This window comes from Penicillium verhagenii (assembly GCF_028828195.1).
Source record: "Penicillium verhagenii strain IBT 33310 chromosome Unknown utg000011l_segment0_segment0, whole genome shotgun sequence".
NCBI lineage: Eukaryota > Fungi > Ascomycota > Eurotiomycetes > Eurotiales > Aspergillaceae > Penicillium > Penicillium verhagenii.
In genome coordinates, this window is record NW_026643175.1 from 1 (window position 1) to 26,507 (window position 26,507).

At 48.3% G+C, this 26,507-nt stretch overlaps 11 protein-coding genes across 11 annotated transcripts; 4 read left to right on the top strand and 7 right to left on the bottom strand.

Moving 5' to 3' along the window:
- Nucleotides 1-506: 506 nt before the first annotated feature.
- Nucleotides 507-8,180, top strand: N7466_010395 (type I polyketide synthase; the record flags this gene model as incomplete). Its single annotated transcript, XM_057169784.1, has 7 exons — nt 507-529; nt 618-681; nt 1,010-1,143; nt 1,200-5,919; nt 5,975-6,259; nt 6,321-6,736; nt 6,806-8,180. The coding sequence occupies 7 exons, from the start codon at nt 507-509 to the stop codon at nt 8,178-8,180; spliced, it is 7,017 nt and encodes a 2,338-aa protein (XP_057016393.1).
- Nucleotides 8,181-8,394: 214 nt separating this feature from the next.
- Nucleotides 8,395-9,212, bottom strand: N7466_010396 (uncharacterized protein; the record flags this gene model as incomplete). Its single annotated transcript, XM_057169785.1, has 2 exons — nt 8,395-9,159; nt 9,210-9,212. The coding sequence occupies 2 exons, from the start codon at nt 9,210-9,212 to the stop codon at nt 8,395-8,397; spliced, it is 768 nt and encodes a 255-aa protein (XP_057016394.1).
- A 579-nt stretch (nt 9,213-9,791) lies between these two features.
- Nucleotides 9,792-11,217, bottom strand: N7466_010397 (lipase ROG1 family protein; the record flags this gene model as incomplete). The annotated part of the gene is made up of 2 exons (XM_057169786.1): nt 9,792-11,094; nt 11,162-11,217. The coding sequence occupies 2 exons, from the start codon at nt 11,215-11,217 to the stop codon at nt 9,792-9,794; spliced, it is 1,359 nt and encodes a 452-aa protein (XP_057016395.1).
- Nucleotides 11,218-11,813: 596 nt separating this feature from the next.
- Nucleotides 11,814-13,763, top strand: N7466_010398 (RNA exonuclease; the record flags this gene model as incomplete). The annotated part of the gene is made up of 1 exon (XM_057169787.1): nt 11,814-13,763. One exon carries the CDS (start codon nt 11,814-11,816, stop codon nt 13,761-13,763), a length of 1,950 nt encoding a protein of 649 aa, XP_057016396.1.
- A 377-nt stretch (nt 13,764-14,140) lies between these two features.
- Nucleotides 14,141-14,893, bottom strand: N7466_010399 (60S ribosomal protein eL22; the record flags this gene model as incomplete). The annotated part of the gene is made up of 4 exons (XM_057169788.1): nt 14,141-14,267; nt 14,344-14,540; nt 14,629-14,664; nt 14,876-14,893. The coding sequence occupies 4 exons, from the start codon at nt 14,891-14,893 to the stop codon at nt 14,141-14,143; spliced, it is 378 nt and encodes a 125-aa protein (XP_057016397.1).
- Nucleotides 14,894-15,977: 1,084 nt separating this feature from the next.
- N7466_010400 (DUF3759 domain-containing protein) lies at nt 15,978-16,415 on the bottom strand (the record flags this gene model as incomplete). Its single annotated transcript, XM_057169789.1, has 3 exons — nt 15,978-16,147; nt 16,203-16,337; nt 16,400-16,415. The coding sequence occupies 3 exons, from the start codon at nt 16,413-16,415 to the stop codon at nt 15,978-15,980; spliced, it is 321 nt and encodes a 106-aa protein (XP_057016398.1).
- A 1,505-nt stretch (nt 16,416-17,920) lies between these two features.
- On the top strand, nt 17,921-18,525 carry N7466_010401 (DIM1 family thioredoxin-like protein; the record flags this gene model as incomplete). Its single annotated transcript, XM_057169790.1, has 4 exons — nt 17,921-18,035; nt 18,090-18,137; nt 18,197-18,439; nt 18,500-18,525. The coding sequence occupies 4 exons, from the start codon at nt 17,921-17,923 to the stop codon at nt 18,523-18,525; spliced, it is 432 nt and encodes a 143-aa protein (XP_057016399.1).
- Nucleotides 18,526-19,172: 647 nt separating this feature from the next.
- N7466_010402 (translin) lies at nt 19,173-20,549 on the top strand (the record flags this gene model as incomplete). The annotated part of the gene is made up of 8 exons (XM_057169791.1): nt 19,173-19,238; nt 19,376-19,412; nt 19,525-19,578; nt 19,727-19,860; nt 19,916-20,021; nt 20,109-20,194; nt 20,257-20,406; nt 20,475-20,549. 8 exons carry the CDS (start codon nt 19,173-19,175, stop codon nt 20,547-20,549), a joined length of 708 nt encoding a protein of 235 aa, XP_057016400.1.
- A 417-nt stretch (nt 20,550-20,966) lies between these two features.
- Nucleotides 20,967-21,876, bottom strand: N7466_010403 (glutathione peroxidase; the record flags this gene model as incomplete). The annotated part of the gene is made up of 3 exons (XM_057169792.1): nt 20,967-21,374; nt 21,412-21,464; nt 21,633-21,876. The coding sequence occupies 3 exons, from the start codon at nt 21,874-21,876 to the stop codon at nt 20,967-20,969; spliced, it is 705 nt and encodes a 234-aa protein (XP_057016401.1).
- Nucleotides 21,877-22,701: 825 nt separating this feature from the next.
- On the bottom strand, nt 22,702-23,164 carry N7466_010404 (CTAG/PCC1 family protein; the record flags this gene model as incomplete). Its single annotated transcript, XM_057169793.1, has 2 exons — nt 22,702-23,029; nt 23,118-23,164. 2 exons carry the CDS (start codon nt 23,162-23,164, stop codon nt 22,702-22,704), a joined length of 375 nt encoding a protein of 124 aa, XP_057016402.1.
- Nucleotides 23,165-23,731: 567 nt separating this feature from the next.
- N7466_010405 (uncharacterized protein) lies at nt 23,732-25,041 on the bottom strand (the record flags this gene model as incomplete). The annotated part of the gene is made up of 5 exons (XM_057169794.1): nt 23,732-23,862; nt 23,917-23,991; nt 24,054-24,326; nt 24,391-24,654; nt 24,720-25,041. The coding sequence occupies 5 exons, from the start codon at nt 25,039-25,041 to the stop codon at nt 23,732-23,734; spliced, it is 1,065 nt and encodes a 354-aa protein (XP_057016403.1).
- Nucleotides 25,042-26,507: the final 1,466 nt, after the last annotated feature.

The following is a 26,507-nucleotide window of genomic DNA, read 5'->3' on the forward strand; positions in this document are numbered from 1 at the left end:
CATGCAATCTGCAGCCTGCATTGTCGAGCTGGAAGTGTTCCCTGTCAAACATAGTACAGCAAACACGGTTCCTCATCTAATTTTTGATCATAATGAACATTTCATGATCCACATCATACATTCAGGCTGTGACTCAGTGAGTAATAGACTTCTTACGTTACGCAATGTGGATTAGTCTTGCTATTTATTACCGCTAGGCTACAGCGTCACAAGTGGGGGCCGTTCGATGGGCATGCATGTCAAATACGGAAGGATGGAGGCGAGCTGATGTTTTCTTTAGACTTCTATTCCAATGAGTTGTCAAGCTGACCTGCAGCTGTCATTGAAACAAACCTTTGCAAAATTTCAAGCGGCACGTGCGGTGTGTCCACAGAAGATGATACCCGTGGACCCTGCATGACTATAAGTTCTACTAATTTCCAAGGTTTGACTCTCATATACTTCCCCACCATCAAAACCCCACTGAATACTATTTACACGTATCTGTATCGATGACTTTATTGAAAATGACCACTGATGCCTTGAATGGGTATGTTGAGAAGCTCTGATCTTGATCGAGAACCATGAAAACTGCATGGATTGCTATTAACTCTGACTAACTCATATAACAAGATCAGCAATCAGGATGGAAACCATCCAGAGAAGTCGCACCCAGACCCCATTGCCATCTGTGGTATGTCAGTACGTCTCCCGGAGGATACACACACCTCAACAACTATGGGATTTCTTGATTGCCAAGGGCGATGCCTGCGGTCCAGTACAGAGTTCCAGATACAATGCTTGTGCATACCACTCCAGACGGAAAAGCCAGTTAGTACCAAGACTCAACATGGGTACTTCCTTGATGAGAGCGTTGATATGGCTACTATCGACACGTCATTTTTCAGCATGGGCAAGACAGAGCTTGAGTATATGGACCCCATCAACGGCAAATGCTGGAAGTTGCCAGAGAGTGCATGGAAGATGCCGGCGAAATCAACTGGAAAGGACGGCCAATTGGCTGTTATAGGGAAGCTTTGGCGAAGACTGGAAGGAAATGTTCGCCAAAGAAAATGAACAGCATGGCATGTACCGTGTAACAGGATATGGAGATTTCACTTTGGCAAATCGTGTCTCATTTGAGATGGACCTGACAGGCCCAAGGTTAGTCAGTCAATGCTTTTTCTTTACCTTTCCATCCACTTACTTCAAACAAATAGTATGGTGGTTCGTACTGCTTGTTCCGCATCTTTGGTTGCGCTCCATGAAGCATGCCTGGCACTATCCAGAGGTGACTGTGAAGGAGCCATTGTTGGCGGAGCAAACTTAATTTTGAGCCCAGAGATGACAATGGCCATGTCAGAACAAGCAGTCTTGTCACCAGATGGCTCCTGTAAAACCTTTTCTGCCGACGCCAATGGATATGCTCGTGGAGAAGCAATTTCAGCTGTTTATATCAAACCCTTGGCTGATGCCATCCGCGATGGAAACCCAGTACGAGCTGTCATCCGGGCAACATCATCCAACAACGACGGAAGAGGACCAGGTGGAATCATGATGCCTAATGATGTTGCTCATGAGGCTTTGATCAGACGCGCCTATGAGGTGGCGGGCATAACAGATTTTTCCCAGACTGCATTTTTTGAATGTCATGGCACAGGTACACCCGTCGGTGATCCTATTGAAACTAAGGCCGTTGGACGTGTTTTTGGCCCATTCGGTGGCATTCAGATCGGATCTGTCAAGCCCAACCTTGGTCATTCCGAAGGAGCTTCAGGCCTCACATCACTGATCAAGTCAGTACTGGCCCTGGAGAAATCTATCATTCCTCCGAACATCAAATTCAACAAGCCCAATCCGGATATTCCGTGGGACTCTGGACTCTTGGTTCCAACAGAGCCAATACCATGGCCCGCATCTCGAAGCGAAAGAATCAGTGTGAACAGCTTTGGTATCACCGGTACCAATGCTCATGTGATTCTGGATTCAGCTAAGAGCTTCGGCATCTCTCCAAGGCCAAAGCGATCAATCACCACATCTCAACTACTTGTTTACTCTGCCAACAGTGCTGATTCGCTGAACAAACTAGCCGAGACTTACAGATCTTACATCCTAGCCAACTCAGACAGCATTGGCGACCTAGCGTTTACATTAGCCAATAGAAGGGAGCACTTGCCATATCGTGCATTTGCTGTGGCGAGCCCCATTGGTACCATCACGACCTCAGCACCCTCAAAGTCTGAAGGAACACCTAATATTGTTATGGTATTTACCGGCCAGGGTGCCCAATGGCCACAGATGGGTCAGTGCATGCTCCAAAGCAATGTTTATCCCACCTTCAAAATAAGTATTCAATCGCTTGATGCACATTTGCAGACGCTTCAAAATGCTCCGGAATGGTCAATCGAGGAAGAGCTCCAAAAGTTGCCCGATGCTAGCAGACTTGGCTCGGCTGAATTATCCCAGCCACTCTGCACAGCCATTCAAATTGCTTTAGTGGACACTTTAGCTTCCCTTGGAGTGCAACCTGCGGCTGTCGTAGGTCACTCCAGTGGTGAAGTGGCTGCTGCATATGCTGCCGGCGCTATCACAGCGAATGAGGCTATTGAAATTGCATTCCAACGTGGCCAGGTCACGATGCTTCAAACAAAGTCTGGGGCTATGGCGGCCATTGGCCTGGGATCTGAAGATGTCCAAGAATTTTTGCAACCTGGTGTTGTAGTTGCCTGTGAAAATTCTCCGAGGAGTGTTACTCTGTCTGGTGACTCCGAAGCTGTTGAAGCTGTCGTGACCAAGATTAAAGAGGCTCATCCCGATATTCTCGCAAGACAGCTGAAGGTGGACAAGGCATACCACTCCCATCACATGGTTGATATTGGCGAGGATTATCATGCCTTGATAGAACACAGGGTCTCTGCCAAAAATCCAACAAAGTTGTTCTTCAGCAGTGTTGAGAAGAAAGTACTCACTCAAGGCTCGAGCCTTGGCCCCCGGTACTGGCAGAAGAATCTGGAATCTCCGGTGCTTTTCAAACATGCCGTTTCTTCCATCATCCAGCATGAGGTTTCTAAGAACATGGTGTTCTTAGAGATTGGCCCTCATTCTGCTCTCTCTGGTCCTTTGAGGCAAATCCAAGCCCAGCTTTCCGACTCTTCTCCCTACGTCTCCGCATTCCTTCGCCAACAGAATGATTTGGAATCATTTTTGACAGCTATTGGAAAGCTGTATGTACTCAATGCCACCATAGATATGAGCAAGCTCATTGCCAGTGGCTCGACCCTGCCAGACCTCCCAAGATACCCATGGGACCACTCCAAGAAATTCTGGTACGAATCTAGGCTTAGCAAAGATTCCCGAAATCGAGAGCACAAGCATCACGATCTTTTGGGTATTCGAGTAGTGGAGAGTCTTGATTCTGATGTTCTCTTCCGCAATATTTTCCACCTGAAGAACGCACCATGGATTCGGGATCACAAGGTTGGTACGGATATCGTCTTTCCATTCGCTGGATATGCTGGGATGGTTGGTGAAGCCGTGCGTCAACTCACCGGAGTCAATGAAGCATTCAAGCTGCGCAAGGTCGTTATCAGCACAGCTCTTGTCTTGAACGAAGGCCAGCCAGTCGAAATTACCAGTTCTTTCCGTCGTATTCATTTGACGGACTCTCTTGATAGTGAGTGGTGGGAGTTCACTATTGCTTCCCACAACGGAACCAGTTGGACCAAGCACTGCTTCGGTGAGGCCAGCTGGTATGGCGAAGAGGTTGGAGAAGCAGAGAGTCATGTTTCTTTCGTACGCAAAGTTGACACAAGTCATTGTTATAAGTCAATGGCTAAATCTGGGCTCAACTTTGGCCCTGAGTTCCAACGTCTTGACAACGTCCAGGCTGACACTACAACCCAGAGAGCGGTATCATATGTGGCCAGCAAAGATAGCGAGGGCTATTATCTGCATCCGACAGTGATTGACGCCTCACTGCAGCTGCTCAGTGTTGCTGCATCCAGAGGATATGCGGATCCCGCTTCTAAGATCATGGTTCCTACTAACATTGCAGAGATGTACATCTACCGTTGCCACGATGATGTTCAGATCCGTGCTTCTGCATCCTACACTCAAAATGGTTCCATTATTGGAAGTGGGAAATGCGTCACAAACCGCGGCAAGGTTGTGTTGCGTAGCTCTGGAATCAGGCTATCCGTTCTCGACGAGCAAGAATCCAACGAAGCTGGCGACACCACTTGTCGGGCAGAATGGGGACCAGATATTGAATTTTTGGATGCCAGTACTCTGATAAAGCCTTTGATTGGCCGCAGTGACTCGATGCCTACTATGGTAGAGCTGACTCATTTGTGTATGATCCATACGGGACGTGTCATTGCAGGATTGGACACCCCAATTGATCATCTGCACAATTACAGATCATGGATCGAGCGCCATCTTCAATCTGTTGATCTTCAGGGTCTGCAAAATCTTGATAACTCCATAATTGAGAAACGGGTCAAGGAGATTATTCGCAAGACGCCGCAGAGTGCGACCGATTATGCTTGCATGGTGGCCGTACAGAAAGTCTTCGACAACGTTGAAAAGATATTCACAGGTGAAAAGGCGGCATTGGATATCCTGCTTTCCGAGGATACATTGAATAATGTCTACGTCTCTATGGAGCAAGTCGATGAATGTCTATTTTTCAAGCATTTGACTCACAGCAAGCCCAATCTGCGTGTCCTTGAAATTGGAGCCGGAACAGGTGGATCGACCGTCAAAACCTTGAAGATGTTGGCTTCTGAGAATAGAACTCTCTATTCAAACTACACCTTCACTGATATCTCGCCTGGTTTCTTCGTTGCGGCCAAGGAGCGCTTCAGCAAGTATCCAAACATGGAATACATTGCTTTAGACATCAGCAAGGATCCTTCCATGCAGGGATTGGATGGCCGAAAGTACGACTTGATTCTGGCTACCAACGTCATTCATGCCACAAGCTCTCTAAATGACAGTTTGAGTAATATTCGACAGCTGCTCGACCCCAACGGCTGGTTGCTGCTTCATGAATTGACCCCGACCTGCAAATGGCCCAACTATGTCTGGGGAATTCTGCCCGGCTGGTGGGCCGGGCAATCTGATAACCGATCAGACGAGCCTTACGTTAGTCCTGAACGCTGGGCGATTGAGCTCAAGGCCGCGGGATTCCGCATCCCTGATGCTGTAGTCCCTGATTCACCATTTCCACATCAGTTGAACACCATAATTGCGGCTAGGCCGGCAGTCGAGATCTTGCCCCAAAAGCGTGTCACACTTTTGACTCTCTCCAGCTCAGAGAATGTGAGCGCTATGGCACAAAGTTTGGAAAATCGGGGATATGCCGTTCACCATTGCGGCATGCAAGATATGCCATTTCCTGTTGGTCAAGATGTGATCGCTCTACTTGATGACGACGGCCCATTCTTTGAGGACTTGGACAATAAACGGTTTGAGTTATTCAAAATGCTGGTGGATAATTTGAAGAAATGCGGCATTCTCTGGGTGACTGGCCTTTTGCAGATGCAATGCCAGGACCCGAGGTTTGGTCAAATCAACGGCATTGCGAGGACAATTCGCCATGAATTGCTGGCTGACTTCGCTACTTGCGAAGTCGACAAAGTTGATGCCTCCATTGAGAATATCATTGATGTGTTTGAGAAGTTTCAAGCCCGCCAGGAAGATGACACTCTCAAGCCGGAGTTAGAATACGCTGTTGTCGAAAATACGATCCACGTTGGACGTATTCATTCTTTCTCAGTGCAGGGTGAACTGCTGTTATCGGACCCGAATGACACGATCGCGCTTCGTACCAGTAAGCCTGGTCGCTTGGCCGCTTTGGAATGGACCCACCAGGAATCTCTAGCTTTGAAGGATGATGACGTGGAAATTGAAGTACATGCAGCCGGCTTAAACTTTAAGGTAGGTTGAAGCCTTATTTTAATAATTATTTAACATGTTTAACGTGAATTCTTAGGATGTTCTGTGTGCGATGGGCATTCTCGAGTCTCCGGGAGATGGGTTCGGCTTAGAAGGCGCCGGAATTGTTCGACGCACTGGTCCCAATGTTAAAGACACGAAGACCGGCGATCGCGTCATGTTTATTGCACGAGGTGCATTTGGCACGAAGGTTGTGATTTCTGAGAATCTTTGTGAAATCATTCCAGACGGCTTGAGCTTTGAGGACGCGGCTGCTATGCCATGCGTTTTCGCGACGTCGATCCACTCGTTGTTCAGCGTTGGAAACTTGAAAAAGGGACAGGTATGTTCTAACTACTATGAGTCCGTACGTATCGTGTACTTGAGCCCTGACGTCGTATTAGTCCGTCATGATCCACAGTGCTTGTGGTGGAATTGGTATCTCTGCCATCCAGCTGGCTCAGATGGCCGGAGCCGAGATTTACACAACCGTCGGCAACGAGGAAAAAGTCAGGTACCTTATGGAGAGATTTGGGATTCCTAGGCACAGAATATTCAACTCTCGAAATACCTCATTTGTTGAGGATGTGATGCGAGAGACCAATGGTGAGGGTGTCGACTTGGCTTTGAACTCCCTATCTGGCGAGTTGCTGCATGCAACATGGCAATGCATTGCGCCATTCGGCAAGATGGTCGAAATTGGCAAACGAGATCTGGTTGGCTCTGGCAAGCTTGATATGAAAACGTTTGTAGACAACCGTAGCTATTGCTGCGTCGACCTGGACCAGATCTGCTTCACGAGGGCAAAGATGGCAAAAGAGTAAGTGTCACTGGCGGAACTGCCCCTTAGATTTATCGCGTTGGACAGCTAACATACTGCATGATGAAGGCTACTCAAGGAAATTGTCAAGCTGACACGAGAGCGTCACATCAAACCCATTCGACCTATCAAGGTCTTTGCATCCGATGCGATTCTTGACGCCTTCCGATACATGCAACAGGGTGTTCACCTGGGGAAGATTGTTGTATCAATGCGTGATAAAAACGGTCAATTGAGTCTGGGAGAAAATATTCAGCAGCGAAAGAAGCCCTTGCGCTTCGATAGCTCTGGTGCGTATCTGCTTGTCGGTGGCCTTGGCGGCTTAGGCCGTTTTATCTCCACATGGATGGTAAAACACGGGGCCCGGCACCTAATCTATCTCTCAAGAAGTGCTGGCTCAAATGAGAAGCACTTGGAATTTGCCCAAGAACTTTCTAGCATGGGCTGCCGCGCCAGTTTTGTTCAGGGCAGAGTTGACAGACTTGAGGATGTTAACAAGGCAATTTCACAGGCCCAAGGCCAGCTCAAGGGTATCTTCCAAATGTCCATGGTGCTTGCTGACCAGAGCTTCCCACGCATGACGATGGAGGAGTGGAGCACTGCCGTTAATCCCAAAGTTCAAGGAACCTGGAATCTCCACAATGCTTCATTGTCCGCTGGTGCTGACCTTGATTTTTTCGTCCTCTTCAGTTCAACTTCGGGCTTACTTGGACAACCTGGCCAGATCAACTATGCTGGTGCCAACAGCTTCTTGGATGCTTTTGCCAATTATAGGTTGGGATTGGGCCTGCGCGCATGCTCTATCCAGATCGGCGCCGTCGAAGAGGTTGGATATGTCGCCGAAAACGAGTCGATTCTGCAGAAGCTCAAAAATTCCGGGACAGCAGACTGGACGGTTTCATCACAAGGTCTGATTGAAGCTATAGAGGCAGCCGTTCAATCTCCTTTGAACAATTCACCACTAGGTGCTTCGAAAGGTTTAAAAGGCTTCTGTCTTGGGCCTCGCACAGACGATACTTCAAGAAATTCCAAAAATCGTGCGGTCTGGAAAAAGGATACCCGACTGGCTGTCTTCAACAATCACGACAATAACGGAAAGGCCTCGGGATACCCATCTAGCGAGGGTCTACAATCATTCCTTGTTGCAGCCAAGAGTGACCAGTCTTTGCTTGAGCAGCCCGAATCCACCCGTCTTCTTGCTAAGGAGATCGGAAAGAAAGTCTTCAGCTTCTTGCTGAAGCCGGAAGAAGACCTACAGACATCCTGCCCTTTGTCTGATCTTGGAATTGATTCCCTTGTTGCCATTGAAGTGAGACAGTGGTGGAAATTGACCTTTGGATTCGATATCAGTGTTCTCGAGCTGTTGGGAATGGGTAGCCTTGATGCTCTTGGGGAGCACGCTGCTCGCGGAATGCTTAAAGTGCTCCATGGTGTTGAAGAGTAAGCACTTGAGACATGATAAATAGCTAGTACCCAGGTGCAGACATCCAGTGGATCTCATCAATATACAACCTTGAAATTCAACTGAGTAGGTACCTACTAATGCATCAATGGGGATTACCAGTTGACCTAAATTTTTCAGTAACGTCGAACCTCAGAATCGGGTAATGGCCGCACAGCACCCGTGATCGTAACATTACAGTTAAAAGTTTATATTTCTATTTCACTTCATATGAGATCCGGCTAACCCCACTCTTCCTAGTGATCTTGCGTATGCTGATCGAGCCAACCAAACCAGTCCGCTCCACATGGGTACCACCACAGGGACTCTGGTCGAGTCCACCAACACTAACAATCCGAACAGGACCATCCCCAGGCTTAGCACGATCATCCACAATCGAGCCAGGATCCAACCACGAAACAGTAACCGGCAAATCCTGCCGAACCAACTCATCAATCTTTGCCTGAATCAGCGGCTTATGCTCATTATACAAAAGTCCCTCATACTCCATACCCGCCTCTTTGGGCGTATGATTAGCCTTGAGCTCTTTCATATTCGGCATGAGAATCTCCATTGCAACGCCGATAATGTGGCCGGCCGTATGAAGCCGAGAGTGGTAGTCCCGTTTGGCGCCATCGACCGTCTGCACAACGCTCTGGCCCTCCGCGAAAGCAGTCGGGTCCCCGTTACTAGGCTTTCCGAAGTGAATGATTTTTCCGTCTGGTGTTTTGCGGACCAGAGACACGGTGAAGCTGGGTTCTTGGTTTAAGGCGGCGATGGTGCCGGTGTCGCTAAGCTGGCCGCCTCCTTGGGGGTATAGGATTGTTTGGCGCACTGTCATGGCTGATTCATCTAAGCTGATGTTCTTGGCTAGGTCTTGTTCATCCTCGGATAGCGAGGAGATGGGTTGATATGTCAGGATCTCTGTAGTCAGAGTTCTCAGAGAAGCGTCATGCAGGTATACTGCCTCTGTGGGAAATGCCTAGATTGATTTAGTGGATTGAATTTGGAGAAATCTAGATTTTCACATACCATGTCTTCAATTGGGGGCTTTTGTCACGCTGTATTACCTGGTCTGCGTTTTTTTTTTTTTGGTTCTGGTCCCTGGAGAAAGGAGACCAGTTGTTCCCGCACTATGTGGGCCCGTGGGGGCGTGTCAATGGAAGGGCGGAGTACTGCGCCTAAGATATCAGGCACCAGTGGGGTTATCAAGCTTAGACTGGTCGCTGTTGACCAGAAACAACATAAGTGCCCAGAGTATGAAAAAGCAATAATGTATGAACTGCGGCGGCCGATAGGATGGCCTCTATCGGCCGCCATACCCCAAGCTGAGGTGACAGAACTATTTACTGTGGTTATAACTTCAAGTTGGTATGCAGTACTAGTTCTTGACATCATTCTCCAGTTTCATGAGACAAAATTAGGGCATGAAAGGTCGGTTTGAAAAGGGAAAAAGAGACTTCGTCATGAATCAAGTTTAAGATGATATTGTGTAGAATGTAATGTCTATCGCGTGTAGTATACAAGTGTCTATGTAGTGCTGAGTGTCTTCAAAAGATAACGCCGAAATTTCGTAATGGTGGAATGAGTCAAGATGATACCGCGTGAAGCAAATTATACCATAAAACCATTGTCAAGCCAGTGTTTCATGACCAGCTTGCCCTCACTGTGGCTTTCCTTTTGAATCCGATGCACGATCGCTGCATGGCTATGTCGGTGCTTATGGATATAGACAGGATACTTGCGGAAACCCACGTCATTCAGAGAATCAATGATGTCGAATTGGCCAGGTGTCAATGCAAGCTTGGGGGATTGAGACGCCACAAATCCAGCTTCTGAAGACTCGGAGTCGGTAGATGAATCCGAATTGAATCTGTTGGACTTCATTCCCTTCCCCGTATTCTTCTCATGGGAGTCAGAAGCCTCGAGGTCAGAACTAGAGAGATAGGCAGGCTCCTGTCGAGCATTGGCACTCTCAAATACTTCGTCCATGACGTGTTGCATATCCCGCACCAGTAAAGGTACTTTGTACTTCCCAAAAAGCGCGCCGTTTTTGCCTTCCACGTGAAGCCGAATTCGTTTCTGGCTGCGGAATGTTTGAATGGCGGCATTGATGCAGAACAGTGTGGAAGCAGGAGGCAGCAGCAGCAGAATAAGCAGATAGATTGGCATGTTTTGTAGAAATGCTTTGCTTTGCTGCCAAGCTTCGGATGCACAAGTCTCGGGTTCCTTGGGTGTGAGCGGTAGCAGGAACTCTTCAGGATCAATGATCACTTGTTCATAGCCCTCAACATAATTAATATTAATTTTTTCGAGGTCCCGGAAAGGGTTTGTTTTCGTAAAAAGGGTTGTGTAAAATGCCGTGGTACGATCGTTCACAATATTTCCGTAGACACTTCGATTTTGGAATCTCTTCAGTCCCTGAATGAAAATGCTCTCTGGGTCGGCGAGAATGCTAAGCAGGGGTCTTCCAGTATCGCGGAAGGAATCGACCATGAACAATTGTTGGCCGGAAATCGAGACCAGTCGAGGGCCTAATCCATTCCATATGCTGTCCCATACCCCCTTAAGGGGTGTTCTCACTCCAATATGTGGTGAGGCAAATGTAGTGAAGTTCATTGGTTCCACTTTATCCAGCCATCCGTGGGCCTGAAGCAACCCAATGGCATATCGAGCGACCAGACCCCCCAAGGAGTAGCCAACAACGCTAATTTTCGTAATCTTTTGCCCTTTGGCCTCCAATTTTTGCAGGGTGTCTTCGATTTCATGCACGACTCGTTCGCCACCCACTTCGACTCCATCATAGGTGAAGTTGCCGCTATTTCCTTCTGGACATAGAATGTAAAGGTGATCTTCTCCATATCTCTCTTTGAGTGCTGCTGCCATGTAGTCAAGGTGTGCTGGCTTACCCCAGAGCCTAGTCAAAGAGCAGGTCAGCTTGTGTCCATTCCGACGTCATCCCAAACCAAGGGAACCAAACATACCCATGCACCAGGACACAGAGGTGGTCGGCTTTGGTCGGAGCTTCGGTATCTGACATTTTTGCAGTATGTGACGGGATTATTTGCAAAGGGAAAATTAAGAGGCCAGGCTGACGAAATAAAAGGCCATGTCTGCGCTCGTCGGAGTTAAGGCTGACTCTAAGTTCCTGTATCCGATAAGGCCGGGCGATAAGACCAGTCTGCATTTGCTTGTGGCCTAGACTTTCGGGTGTCTAGTTTGATTTGGTTTGCATTCCAATCTTCAGCAATCGACTGCTTGGCTTCTCCTACAACATTCACTTCCATTTGTCTCTCCTGCTTCTTTAAAGTGACTTTTTTTATTGTTGATTTCTTTTTTCAATTTCGCCCGAAAGGAAGAAGGTCTAATATATCTTCAATTAGGACCGTGCTATCTCGCAAGCAATCGGTGATACTAATGTCCGCATCCCGAGCTCTATGATTTGCAAGTCATAACAACTGGAAGGTTGCTTGCTTCTCTGCACCTGGACCAAGCTGAAAACATTCCCATGAAGTCTATCGTCATTTTTGAAAGTCAATCATGATCTCTTGATACAGCTTTGAGCAATATCTCATCATATCACACAAAACATTACTTTGTACTTGAAGGGTCTAGCTCAGAGCTCTTCAGCCGATAATGTTCACAACTCTGGGTTTGTTCAATGGGGTTCCCTGTCCTCAGGTCAATCAATGCTGCCTCATCACTTGCATTTTCTCGCACACCGCACAGACAAGCACTCTGCCTATAGTTGTGAAACGAGCTTCTAGCTCAGTTGACGATGAGCGTACCACTAAAAGGCTAAAGGTCGACAGCGCCACCTCATCGTCAGGCTCAAAGTCAATATCATCTATCCATGTGCCTGTTCGAGAGCACTCAAGACACCCACCAGTGGCTGTAACTGAAGCAGACCAGAAATCTCAAAGCGTCAAGCCAGATATTTCCAGACTATCATCGGTTTCTCGGAAAGTCTCTCCTCCGCCAGGGCGCACAGCTTCTAAAACTACGAGTCAAGAACAAAAAGCTCCGGCCACTTCTCAACCGAGTACATCTTCCCAACTTCCTCCGCGAAAGGTGCCAAAAGAAAGTCTCAATCCTCGCATGCTTCCCAAAGCTCCAGCAACTCATGCGGTCCGGTCGGCCATTCTGACCAAGCTGCATTCCGGCATGTCAGCACTCAATGAGAAACTTGCCAAGGACAAGGGCAGTTCAAACAAATGCTTCGTCCTCAACAAAGATGAGCTTGTGACAATGGCCCTGGATGAGGAGGAAAAGGTAGCCAAAGATAACCCAGGGGTTTACTCCAATATCATCAAACTTCGGATCGTAAAATTGACGAAGATGGGATTGGAAGAATGGGCTCAGGAGGTAATGGCTCATCTGAATTCCCGGTACTACAAGATCCAACCTGTCCAACCCAATACGCAAAAGCTATTGAAGCCTATCACTACGGGTCTCTCAATGAAGGAAGAAACAGCTCTTGCAGTTGCACTTGTCACACCAGTGACCGGTCTTGAGGAGTTTGGCTATGTCACTAAGGCACCCACCCAAACGGAGGTTGAAACTGCCAAGAGGGGCGTCATCGAGTCTAAGGGCTGGGAAAAGTGTGATCGGTGCGGTGGACGCTTTCAAGTATTCCCAGGCCGCCGCGAGGATGGAGCATTGGCCAGCGGCGGTCAGTGCACATATCATCCAAGTCGACCTATGTATTCGACGCGCAAAAAAACAGACAACGTCACTGGCTCCCAAGAGGCATACTTTCCATGCTGCACTGAGCCTGTAGGTGCGTCGTCAGGCTGCACCAAGGCCAAAACTCATGTTTTCAAAGTGTCAGAAGTAAAGCGCCTTGCGTCAATTCTCCAGTTTGAAGAAACACCCGCACAACCAAATAAAGGACCCCTAGATCCTGTTTCTTTCGACTGCGAAATGGGTTACACGACTTTGGGTTTAGAGCTCATTCGTCTGACTGCTGTCACCTGGCCGCAGGGTCGTGATATCTTGGACATCTTGGTCAAGCCTATGGGTGAGGTGCTGGACCTCAACTCACGCTATTCGGGTGTCTTCCCTGAGCATTTTGCGTCTGCCATTCCTTATGGCACTGCGAATGCCAAACAAGAAAATAATGGGAAAGACACCAAACCTCTGGAGGTAGTTGATTCCCCTGCTGCGGCGCGATCCCTTCTGTTCACATTTCTACAACCTGATACACCTTTGATTGGCCATGCAATCGATAATGACCTCAATGTTTGTCGAATCATTCATCCTGTCATCATTGACACCGTGATTCTCTACCCTCACCCAAGAGGCCGGCTGCCCAGTCGCATGAGTCTCAAGGCCCTGGCACAAAAGGTTCTCGACCGTAACATTCAAATGGGAGGAGATCAGGGTCACGATTCTAAGGAAGATTCGATTGCTACGGGTGACTTGGTGCGGGTGAAGGCAGGCGTTGTATGGAAAAGATTGGAGGCGAAAGGATGGAAGTTCCAAAATAACAATCTAGTTGCTCCTCCTGGACAAAAAGTTCAGGATGTGAGAGAAGCAGCACAGGGAGGCGGTGGTCCCAAAAGGAATAACCCAGGCACCACATAGCATACTACTACATACTAGTACTAGTACTTTGAATACTGTGATTTCAGCGAATGACATTAGGACTTTTTACATGACGGGTTGATTTGAGAATTTATTCCACTAGAGATGCGCCCTTCTACGGCAAATGTCTGGACAATCTACGATCTCTAGTTGACGGTATGCTACGAAATTTGACTGCAAAATGTGTGAAGGGTATAAACTTTTTTTGATTTCATAACCCAATTAAGGGCTAGTCTATCCCGACAAATCCACGATCCAACCTTCCACGGCTCTCACACTTTTGTCCGGCAAAAATCACAAGCCAAAGAGGAATGCACATAATCCAGATGGAATCGATCGACAATCATCATTCAAGAGTTGGTCGAGGGTTTGAATATTTATTCCTCATCCTCCTCAGCCTCGTCGTTGACGACGTTGTAGAAGCGGAGCTCGTAGACACCCTTGGAGGTGGAGACGACACGGAGCCAGTCACGGAGCTGCTGCTTCTTCAGGTACTTCTTGGTGCTGTAAAGAGAGAAAAGACTCCAGTCAGCAAGACGATTCAATTATGTTACCGAGAATTGGGTGATTATCAACGTACAGGTACTTGAGGTAACGTCCGGAGAAGGGGATGTGAGCAACAACCTCGACCTTGCCGTCACCAATGGAGTTGATGGCGACGTTGTCACCGAGGTTGCCGACACGGCCCTCGACCTTGATGCGGTCGTGGAGGAACTTCTCGAAGGCAGAGACATCGAAGATCTTGTCGCTCGCGGGCTGCGAAGCGTTGATGATGAACTGTAGTATATTGTTAGTTTCTCCGGCTTGAAAACATCCAATTGTATTGGAGGTTGATTTTTTTTCTTCGTAGATTGCAGCAACGTACCTTCTGGGTGACCTTCTGGGCCTTGCGACCACGGGCCTATTACCGGAAAACAACTGAATTAGCCTACTGCTCCAACATGTCGAGTTCCCCAGTGGTAGTCGCAGCAGATCATGGCCACGAAGAAGTCTGGACAGCCGAATAGATATTCCAATATTCGGCCGACATCATTTTGGGTGGTGCATGGGTCTGCTGCATACAGCCAGTGGGGAGGAACAGCAAAGCGTTCACGGGGTGTCTTTCAACGTACAGCAGCAACGGGAGCCATTGTGAATAGATGGGAGGGGATGGGGACGGAAAAGGGTAAGGTCGCAAAGAGGTAAATATCCTGCGCCGGCGTGAGAGATGGTCGGAAGAAGATCTGTCGGGCTTCGTGGTGGAGCCCTTAGTCGAGCCTGCAAAAAAATCCAAAAATTACGCCGACGTGGGCTGCGCTTATCCCGTTTGGGTCATATTAGGGCTGGGGCTCACCGTTAGTCACAGGACTCCCTAATGAGGTGGCGGTGAGGTGCAGAAAATGCAGCAGGGTTATCACATGACCCGGTGGCCCCACTCTTGTTTGCTTGTTTGCTTTGATGATGTAAGCTAGAGACGCGCACGGTCCCCTTACTTTTGGGTATAAATACTTTGTTCCGCTCTCCCCCATTTCCTGTTTTCTTTTTTCTTTTCCAGCTCTCTTTGCCAATTGGCTTAGATCAAGTGTAGTATCTGTTCTTTTCAGTTTAATCTCTGAAAGTTTCCTACGGGAAACACATTGATTATTCCCATTTTTGGATCTCGCAACCAACCTCTGTGCTTGCGCATGTTGGTCGCACAGTGTCATCGGGCTTACACTACCCTCGATCGACGCGAACTCACTTTTTCATCAACTGATCGGCTTGCCCGGTCGCTTGGAGAAGAAGTTTAGTCTTGTAGAAAATAATAAATGCGTCATCGTACCCAGTAGTATTGAACGGCTTTGTTTACGTGTAGCGCGTAGCGCGCGCTAATGCTGTGGCTGTGTACTAAATATGTCCCTTCACCTCTCTTCCAGTCTGTACTGTCTAGTGGCTGCCCAGGCCACATATGCTAAACCTTTATTTCTCTGCTTGACGATCGGCTAGTTCCGAAGCTACTTTAATATGATCTACAAAGCTTCCAAAATCTTCTACTGCGACCTGTCCCAGCGTCCTTGCCCCGCTGTCCAACAGAAACCCGTCTTTGACTACGTATTTTTTAGAAAACAAACTCTCACAGCAGTTCATGGAAATGATCTCATTCAATCGTGGTATTGTATTGTATTCCCATGTCTTCAATCTTCATTCTCCGAAATCGCCAAGTATTGATTGTGGGTCGTTCGAAAAAGGGACTGTTTACCAGCGGCCACTCTCCTCCATGCGGGACTCGTAGGCCTGCTTGGCGTGGTGCTTGGCCTTCTCGCGGTCGACGAAGTCCAGACCACGGGTCTCGACCTCACGGTCAATGAAGGCACCGGCAAGACCAGCAATGATCTCCTTGGCCTTGGCGTGGTTCTCGACCTTGCCTATAAAAGATGTCAGTCCATGAACTTTGGCGACCTGGGGTGGAATTCCAATTACCCTCACGCTCCTCGTGCTGCTCGTAAGCCTTCATGGCCTCGTAGGCGGCGGCACCGCCGATGAGCTCGTGGGACCACTTGGCCTCGTGGGGGCGCTGGGTAACCTCCTCGTGGGCGCGGGCCTCGTTGCTCTCCTCTGTGATAAGTGTGTTAGGCATGGACAGTCTTTCATGTGTAGAAGGATTGTGTGGCACATACCGTGGAACCAAGCCATTTTGATAGATGTGATGTGATTTGGGGGGGTAGAGAGAAAAGTGTTGCGGATGAAGAGAGTGTAAGAGAAAGGGAGAGACACAAGCCTTATAACCCCTCCTCAGCCCCGCGCCACCCTTGTGAAACTACCTTTTCCAGTGATTCGGTCCATGTTTTGCCAAGCTTAGCGAGCTTTGTCTTTGGGGCTTGTTTTGATTTCAGAATGGCGCATCGAATAGTACGTATCCACTATACCTCTTTGGGCCTGTGGGCACCTTCAGATCGGGTTTATGATTGGAACAGCAAAAGCTTTTCCGTCTCCCACTCAATAATCCCCAATATTCTTTCGCCTTCTGAGGCTTAGACTGTCTTGGCCCATAGTTTGTTGAGGCGGTGTCTGGCACCACTCGCCGGCTTAGAGCGGAAGATAAGACAGACTTGAGGTGTCAACCTTGGAAACATTAAGTGCCTCATAGATTACATGTAAACAGGTTTCAAGCCTACGCCTGATAATGTAGCACAGGCATCTACTAGATAGTACCTACTACGCCTTACATAGTACTCTGTGCGTACTATGGATGTACCAAAAGGTCAACTGGTAGATCTTGGGCATCTAAGTGCATCCACGACCTTCCAAGATCGCAATTGGAAGTGCTCAAGTAAAGGGGTGAACAGACGAGCATCAGAATGTTGACCCGAGTAGTAAACATTCAATGTCCAAGGGATCCACAACCGTGTTGGAGGTGGTTCCAAGGTTTTGGACTAAATAGCCGCTGGTAACTCAGTGGAACTTCCAAGGTTTTTAATGTACAGTTCCAAGCACTTGAGCACTTGACTGCAGACTGGTGCTGTTCAATGTTGGTCATTCATTGAATCAATTCCAAGATGTTTCCCAAAACCGCTCCAACAGTATGGATCTCCAGTTGGGCTTGGAATAATCCACATGTAGGTCTAGTTGACAGCGCCTGTATATGTATGGTACTACAAATAATCATTTGTACATGGGTCAATATATTTGGAAATACTGGTGCCTTATTCCCGAGGTCAGGACCAACCTATTTCGATATCAAGCTGCATAGTAGGTATATAAGGTTATTCTGGAATCTTCGAATCCTGGTTGGGGAATTTGCGAATGAATATTCAGGTGAGTGGACGGGCAGTACATAAGCAGTTCCAGATGCGCATGTGATTTTATGGTGGGGGGATTTGTAAATATATGTGGGCATCCATGATGGATGGATGAGGCCTTAGGTGCCCAGGTGGGTGACAACGAGACATTTGCGAGTTGTAGTGTCAATTACGAAGCACCCAGTAAGCGCAATTGTTCAGCCTTTTAAACCTCCAATAAATGCCAAATATTGAATTATCAAAAACCTCTCGAAATCCACTTAACTTTAGTACTGTAGTCTGTCGATCGGTCGTCACCTGACCCTATCGCGGGGTGCTGCGATAAGCTCCAGCTTCTCCAATTTTCACCCGTGAGTTTGACCGAACGCAGTACTATCTCTCAGTCACAGAAACAGCGCCATGGGTTCCATTGTTCTGCCTCACTTGCGATCAGCCTGGCACGTTGACCAGGCCATTTTATCTGAAGAAGAGCGCCTTGTGGTCATCCGGTTTGGCCGCGATCACGATCCCGACTGTGAGTTTCTTGTACTGTTCTGCCGAGGTCGCGACACTAATTCCTACCGACTAGGCATTCGTCAAGATGAAGTCCTCTACAAAATTGCCGAACGAGTGAAGAGTGAGTCCAATCACGGCGTTTTACCCCAACGAACGAGTCCTAACATCAACACCCACTAGACTTCGCCGTGATCTACCTCTGCGACCTCGACGAGGTACCCGACTTCAGCACCATGTACGAGCTTTACGACCCGATGACGATCATGTACTTCTATCGAAACAAACATATGATGTGCGATTTTGGTACGGGTAACAACAACAAGTTGAACTGGGTGCTGGAGGACAAGCAGGAGTTGATCGACATCATCGAGACCATCTACAAGGGCGCAAAGAAGGGTCGTGGTTTGGTCGTCAGCCCAAAGGGTACGTCCCCCAATCCAGCTTTAAGCTTGTGAATTTGGGCACACGCTGACAATTATGCAGATTACTCGACCAGATACCGGTACTAAACGAGGCCTCTTCGGCACAACGGCGGCTTCGGGTGATGTGTGCTCGACGGCACACCCCCAATTCATGATGTTTACGATTACGATCGCTAGAAATAAAAAGAGAGGCGAAGATCAGGAGATCTCAGGGGGATATGGGAGCTTTGATAAGGAATCGATTCTGTCCACGACTGTTCATTCAACCAAATTTATGGGCCTGCTGATGTGCGCTTAGTATGTACAGGTATATCCGGACTCTAAGGCCATAAAAACATGAGCCGACAGAGATCAACAAGTAAAAGAGCTTCATTCAATTTAAGCATTGACAAGAACGTATTGATCAAACAAGTAAATGCACCGTAGATAAATCTTATCACCTTGCGCGACTCTCAGTCGCTTCAAGGTAGTCGTATCTTACAAGATCATCAATGATTCCTAGTAGGTAAAGACAGCAGAAATAAGGAATAAACTGACTCTTTAAGTTTCTCGCAAGCCATTTTGTCCTCGACCAATCGATTCACCAAGCACTTACTGCTTGTTCAACGTTTGTTGATAATAGTCGTTTTTGACGTAACTCTCAACTCACCACGACCACCAATCACCCACCGCAACACTTTCTTCTCTCATCGCTTGATCATCCCCCATCAACCTTCACCCAATCTAACGCCAAAATGATCGACCAACGTATTTTCGAGGATCTCCAGACCAAGATCGACGAGGAGACCACCGTCCGTGACGTGAGTTCACCAAGAATTCTTGCAATCCGCGTATAGCGAAATTCTTCGCGTGCCAAGCCCAAGCCGAAGCTCAAGCTCAAGCACACCCGCTACACGTAATATATGGCCATCAGACAAATCTGACAGTGATTGTTCAGGAACTACACGACATTGTCCAGACTCTTGCACGAAAGGGTACATTTCACTTCGCACCTGATTTCAAGGCTCGAATTTTCTTTTCTGAGATATGACGAGTCCCGCCAACACGGCTGCAAAATTGATTGGACGCTGATCGTGTTTTCTTTAGGGCGCTCTACACAGGCAATTCTCTCAAGGGCACACTCTACCCCGACCGATCAGAGTAAGTAGATCGTTTCGATATATTTGGAAGCTATTCCTGACCTTGTTTGGTGTCGCGCGTTGTGTTGTGTGCCGCCAGTGACATTACACGATAGCTTGGATTTTTTACGAACTCCAACATAATAACTTGGCTAACTTGAAAAACACAGTCAAATCTGTCCTTGATGATGCAACTGCGGCAATTATTGCCCAGAAGCAAGATGTCGCCCGGCTGAAGGCTGTGGCAGACAAGCACCCATTCTACAAGTACAACAACGTGTGGTCACGAGAGTTGCAAAACCTGGTGCGTTTTCCCGTGCCTGACAAATTGGAAACGGCGATTAAGTGTCTCGATTTAGGTTTCTTACGTTGAGCTGTGCGCTTGGCTTGGTGGACTTCAGGAGCACAAGGGCCCTGACTCCACCTCGTTCATGACTATTGAGGACGTCGGAAAGTTCCTGGAGGGTATGTGGACATTCTACATGCATGAACCAATAGAAAACGGGCAAAGAAAGTGATAAGAGGTGATACTGACAAGTTTTCCAACCGCAGTCCCTGTCAACCTGAAGGAGCAAGATGCCTTCCACCTGACTATTGAGGAGTACCTTCTGGCGCTGATCTCTATGGTTGAAGAGCTGGTAAATATGCAACCATTTATTCCTTTACCAGACAGAACATGGAATGGCTGATTTGATTACAGTCTCGTCTGGCTGTCAACTCTGTGACTCTGGGTGACTATGAACGCCCCACCCAGATTGGCAACTTCATCAAGGAGCTCTTCGCTGGATTCCAGCTGCTGAACCTGAAGAATGACATTCTTCGCAAGCGAAGCGATGGAATCAAGTACAGCGTAAGTCGATTCTTTTCAATCGTCTCATATGGAACGATGGAAGGTGCTAACGTGTCTACGATAAACAGGTCAAGAAGGTTGAAGATGTGGTTTATGATCTTTCGTTGCGCAACCTCATCCCCAAGGGCGGCGCTGCTGTTTAATCGTGATATAACCGATTTCTTCAGAAAGAACGGCGAAGAAGCCTATTGCCATCAGAATTTGATGAGGCACACGAATGTCAGTGGACAAGCGTTCTAGGCAATCTTTTCTTTCGACCTAGCTAGCAATAATCATATATTGTCTTCCAAGGTCCCCGTGAACAGCAGCTATTACTTTTATCTGTGGATGACGCTCCAAGTTCCTACGATTTGAAGATGTGCTAAATCTCAGTTTCAGACCCATCTTGTAGACGGATAATCGTATTTAGTAAAGGGGATACCGAAATTATATAAACCCAATCACAAAATTATGTATACATTCCAAAAAAAAAAAACAAAATAAGAAAAATTGGTATCAAAACAGCCTCATCCCGGATATAAAGCAGAGAGGGACATCCAGCTCACATCAACTGAGCTTGCTTACTGCTTAGAAGAAGCAAGAGTACCGGCCTTCTTGGCCTTCTCAATCTCCTTCTCAATAGTCTCCTGGAGACCCTCGGGCTTAGTCAAAGACGAGTAGCGGGAGACAACCTTGCCATCAGCGCCAACAAGGAACTTCTCGAAGTTCCACTTAATGCGCTTCAGACCCATAACACCGGGCTGCTGCTCCTTGAGCCAGGAGAAGATGGGCGCGGCCTCGTTGCCGTTGACGTCGATTTTGCCGAGCACGGGGAAAGTGACACCGTAGTTGAGCTGGCAGAAGGACTGGATATCGTCGTTGGAGCCGGGGTCTTGACCGCCGAACTGGTTGCAGGGGAAGCCGAGGATCGTGAAGTCTTCGGGGTATTTGGCCTTGAGGGTTTGGTAGAGCTTCTCGAGGCCCTCGAACTGAGGGGGTGAAACCGCACTTGGAGGCGGTGTTCACGACGAGGACGACCTTGCCGTCGAGGGAGCTGAGGGGGAAGGGAGCGCCCTTCTCTGTTGGTAGAAAGTGGTTAGTGAATGAGTTCTTCCAAGTCTTGAGTGATTATGGCGCATGGGCAGATGGATCATGGAGCCACCGAGAAGGCGCAGCTCATCTGTCGCAAAAAGAGCTGAGAGAAACAGGGGGAGCGGTATTGTGAATGAGACTTGTGGGGGACGTACTGTCAACGGGCTCAAATTCAAAGAAAGAGGTGGCGGAAGACATTCTTGCGGTTTGGGTGGTGAGGGGTGAAGAGAAGATTAGGTGTTGCGGCCGAGGCTGAAGAGGCTTGGAGCTGTGTTGGAGACGAGAACTCGATGACGTCGTAGAGTAGTAACGGTCGCGAATGATACGGGGAGTGAGCCAAGACTTGGGATAGGAGCGACGAAGGATGGTGCGCAGGTACTGCTTTTGTATTGATTGCATTGAGAGAGACTTCGAGAAAATAGGTACCAGTCTTAACAGGCAATTACCAATGATCACAGGTCCAGACACGGAGCCTTGAAGGGCCGGCGGGGTATCCCTGCAGCCGAGCCGATCCCATTCAATCCAAGTGCTCTGATTGGTTGATCTGTGAACGCTTCTTGCTTTTCTGTTTGGGCAACTTCTTTTTTCTTCTTCTATTGATTCTATGATCCACCTTCAAGTCCCACTGATGCATAACGTAAAGCTTATCCGGTCTATTTGTGCACAAAATTGGCACGGGTAAACGAAAACGATGGATGGATTCGTGTACAACGGTTCATTTTGGAGCGGGAGATGATTATGGATTTCTGCTTAGAAGAGCGGGACGGTCTCGATTCCACCCCAAATTGGCATGTGTCCGTGCCAAGAACACAAATGCAAATACTTCCTTGCGGCATTAAGGTACCGAATGGAGGTCATTTTCCGATGCTAGGATCAATTGTTTGTATGACCAACAAGCACCCCACACCATGGATACCTTCAAATCAATCTCAAGACTGTTCTGATCAACCTCGGCCAAGTACTAAGGTCTTCGCCCTGTGTCTGCGGTCCAGACCCCCCTTTTCGGGAAAGTACACAGGGTGACAGGGGGTATGGGTTGATCAACAGCGCCTTGTTCATATGAAGATAGCGATGCGTCATGCAGAAAGCACCATGCGCCCCTGGCGGCAACCGGTTAACAGGTTCGAGTAGCTCTTCCGACCTCGTAAGCACTGCCTACAGTTGCACAGTCATATCCCGCACTTTGGGTTTCATCGATCAGATAATGCAAAACGCCTCCCGAATTCAACCTTCAAATTCGGCTTTGAGCACATCAACGTCTAGCTCGGTCATCACGCCGAGAATAACACCGAAGCTTTCCATGAATCCATTGACAGCGACTCGGAGCATGCGGTTCGTAGTGGCGTAGTAGTTGACCAACAAAACGGTCTTGGACTCATCAGAGTTGGGATCTTGTTTCTGCTTCTTTTCTTGGGGCTCGGTCGCCGTTTCGGAGGCGGGGGTTGTAAGGGTCAGAGTGCGTCGCACAGAGGCGGACAACTCAGGGTCGACATCAAGAGTTTGCAGGGCAGCCGAGGCAAGACGCTGGGTTGGCAGTGGAATTGAAATTGCTCTGTGATCTGGGTCAGCATAGTATCCGACAAGAGAGAGTATTGCACGCGTGTTGCTGATCTGTACGTGGGGAGGTGGGGTGATCGTACAACGAGCAAGGGAATTCGGATTGCGGAGGTGGTGCGGTAGCTGCCATGGTTGTTGTTATGGATGTCGATGGAATGAAGATTGATAAGGAAACCGAGAAGATAAATGTCTGTATCGCTTAAGAACGTGTCGTAGCGTTCAAGGTACAATTGCTGAGTGAAGTTGAATATCTTATTTCTGAGTTCGAGGGGTGAGAGGGTGACTCAGCATCTCCACTCCTTTCAGCTTGAAGTATTTGTGTCCAAGGGCCAAGGTAAATATAGTTAAAATCGGACGCGAGTTACTACTAGCTTACCAAATGGCGACTTTCCATGGTACTGACTACATGCGATGCTCCAGATTTCTCTTAGGCATTATCGGGAATTAAGAGACGTCATATTCTAGCAAATTGGAACAATTTCATGGCAAACAGCCAGATGTTGCGAACGGTCATCATAAATAGAGAAGCGCACTCGTCGGATATAGTACAAAAGCTTGATCAAGCAAGAGCCCGAGGTATGACGGGGAAGAAAAGAATTAAAACAAGAAGGTAAAGGCCACACCGAATCAACAATGTCATGACACCTTGAATGCAGACAGACAATGTCCAAATGCTCTATTAAGATTGCAAGGGCATTTAAGCGGTGTAGAGGAACTCGACGACGTACTCGAACTCAACAGGAAGGCTGGAGATCTGGCTAGGAAGAATGTTGCCAGTTGAAAGAGCAGTCTGCAGGCCAGCGAGGGCGCCAATGAGGCCAGATGGGTCTAGGATAAAAGGTGAGCCAGGTTCATTTTAGGGAGAGGATCATGTAAACATACTGCCGGTCAACATGCCAAGATCGTTCTGAACGGAAGCATCGACAACGTTACCGAGGCCGGGTAGCTGACGCTTGGCTATTACACTGTTAATCATATGTTATTTGACGTTCGGTCGGCGTTTGTCGATTGAGACTTACCAGGAACGACACCAGCAACCGTGCTCTCAACGGTTCCAACAGCACCAGCAGAGGTGGTCTCAGCAGTGCCGGCAGCACTACCAGCGATACCAACAAGTCCATTCGTAGATTCAGTCACGCCATAGACGGTTCCGGTAAGGGCATCAGTGCTGTCACGCTTCACATCACGCTTCATGCCAGCAGCAGCTCCCTCGGCCGTACCCTCAACTTCACCGACGACGGTACCACCGGGCAGAGCGCTAAGGCCATTAAGACCAGGAACTTCACGCTTGGCTAATGTGTTGTTAGCACTAGATACTAATTCCATTTTGGACGGGGTATCTCAATTGAAACTTACCAGGAATGACACCAGCGGCCGTGCTCTCGACAGTTCCAACGGCACCAGCGGCGGTACTCTCACCAGTGCCAGCAGCACTACCAGCAACGCCAACAATTCCATTCGTAGAGCTAGTCACGCCATAGACGGCTCCGGCAACAGCATCAGTGCTACCATCACGCTTCACGCTACCAACTGCTGCCTCGGTCGTACCCTCAACTTCACCGACGACGGTACCGCCGGGCAGAGCGCTAAGGCCATTAAGACCAGGAACTTCACGCTTGGCTAATGTGTTGTTAGCACCAGATATTCTCTCTAATTTGAGACGGTATCTATGAGTTGAAACTCACCAGGAACCACGCCAGCAACCGTGCTCTCGGCAGTTCCAACGGCACCAGCGGAGGTGCTCTCAGCAGTGCCGGCAGCACTACCAACGATACCAACAAGTCCATTTGAAGAGCCGGTCACGCCATAGACAGCTCCGCCAAGGGCATCGCCACCGTCACGACGCTTCATAGCAGCGGCAGTGCCATCGGTCGAACTCGCAGCATCACCCACAGCGGTACGACCGGGAAGAGCGCTAAGGTCAGTGCGACCCGGAAGGGTGGGAAGAGCAGAGACGGATAAAGCGCTCGCAAGGGCAAGAGAAACAGAAAATCCAGAAAACTTCATTATGGCGGTTGATTGATTTTGGGTTAAGCTTTGTCAAAAGAGCGACTGTGTTGAGTTGACAAGTGACTGCAAAGAGCGAAAGGGAAGGAATGAGTGACTTGAGTAGTGAGTGGACTGGGAGGGTGTAGAAGGAGTGGTGCTAGACCGGATTTTATACATCTCCTTTTGGTTGTTTTGATGAGCTCGAGCAGCTACATGTTGTCCCAGTGAGCTCCTCGCATGTATTGCACCGGGATCACCAGGGGTCCATGGTTCCCCGGCGCTTTTTTTTGTCCGTTTCGGCCATGGCTGATGATGATCGACATTAGGAAGTGCCATCCGCAGCACCATGTAACTAGTAGTGTCGAAGGCCCACATGAGCTCCAATGAAATCTCTTGATGCAGGATATCGAAGGTTTTTTTCTTATGGGCGGTGTACTCGATTTGGAAAAAGTCGGATAGGCTTTCAGCAAGGGCATCAAGACTAATTAAAGGGCCATTGGTTGCCAGAGCCGCGTTGGTCATTTCCAAAATGAACCTCTAGGTACTACCTTGAGGCTTGGGTATAGATCATATTCCTGTCACGTTAGGCTTTCAGTATGGAGCACCAAAAGTGAAATGTCATTGAATGATCGCTTCTTCTTTTAATTCGAAGGAAATATTGAAGACGTTTCCAAAGCTCTGCTGGGTTAATTGCCTAGTGTTGCAAGCTATCACCCGGACAGGGCCTCATTTCATTTTCGCATGCTAGGGATGGCGCGGGTGCATCCGCTATGACCTGTGTGGTGGGGTGGCCGAGGCAAGGGCGTTAATATCGGACGACGCTCGAAAAAGGGTCCTGCTATTGCCCTGTCGATTCAACTTTGTTTTTCTTTTTTTTTAAGATAGGCCAACTCTTTGGATGCATCGCCCGCTGACCCTACCTTCCCGTGGCTCTTTACTGACGCCCGTTCAATAACCCTGTGTCGATCGTGCACTGACCCAAGGGGGAAATAGTTTCCAGACACTGAGCCATTGTTTGATCAAGAGACAATCGATATTTGTCGCTTCGGCGATGTGTTGCCTTTTGGATTTGCCCTCCGGACACTACAGTAGTCCACGTTCTGAGCCTTGGAGGTTGACCGTTGGGAGTCCAGGAGTCGGGACTCGGGAGGGCCTCGGCAAATAGATCGAGGCGGGAGCCAATCACCGGGGACAAACAACCCTGGATCTGATCAGTCTGCGACTCTGCGCAGAACATTGAATGTCAACAAACAACTAGAGTGGCAAAAAATACTCCGTATCGCAACCTTCCTATCGAGCTTTCAAAAGGCTCCTACCATTTGAACCTTAACCATCAACATGGTCCTGGAAAGTGCGCCGGTGGACCGTTCAGTCCTTGGCAATGGGTCTTCCAACATTGAAGTTCCAAGGTTAAAGATCAATGCATGTGCCCAGTTGCCCCAGTGTCTAGGTAAGTAGGTACTGTATATTCCTTATATCTTCGA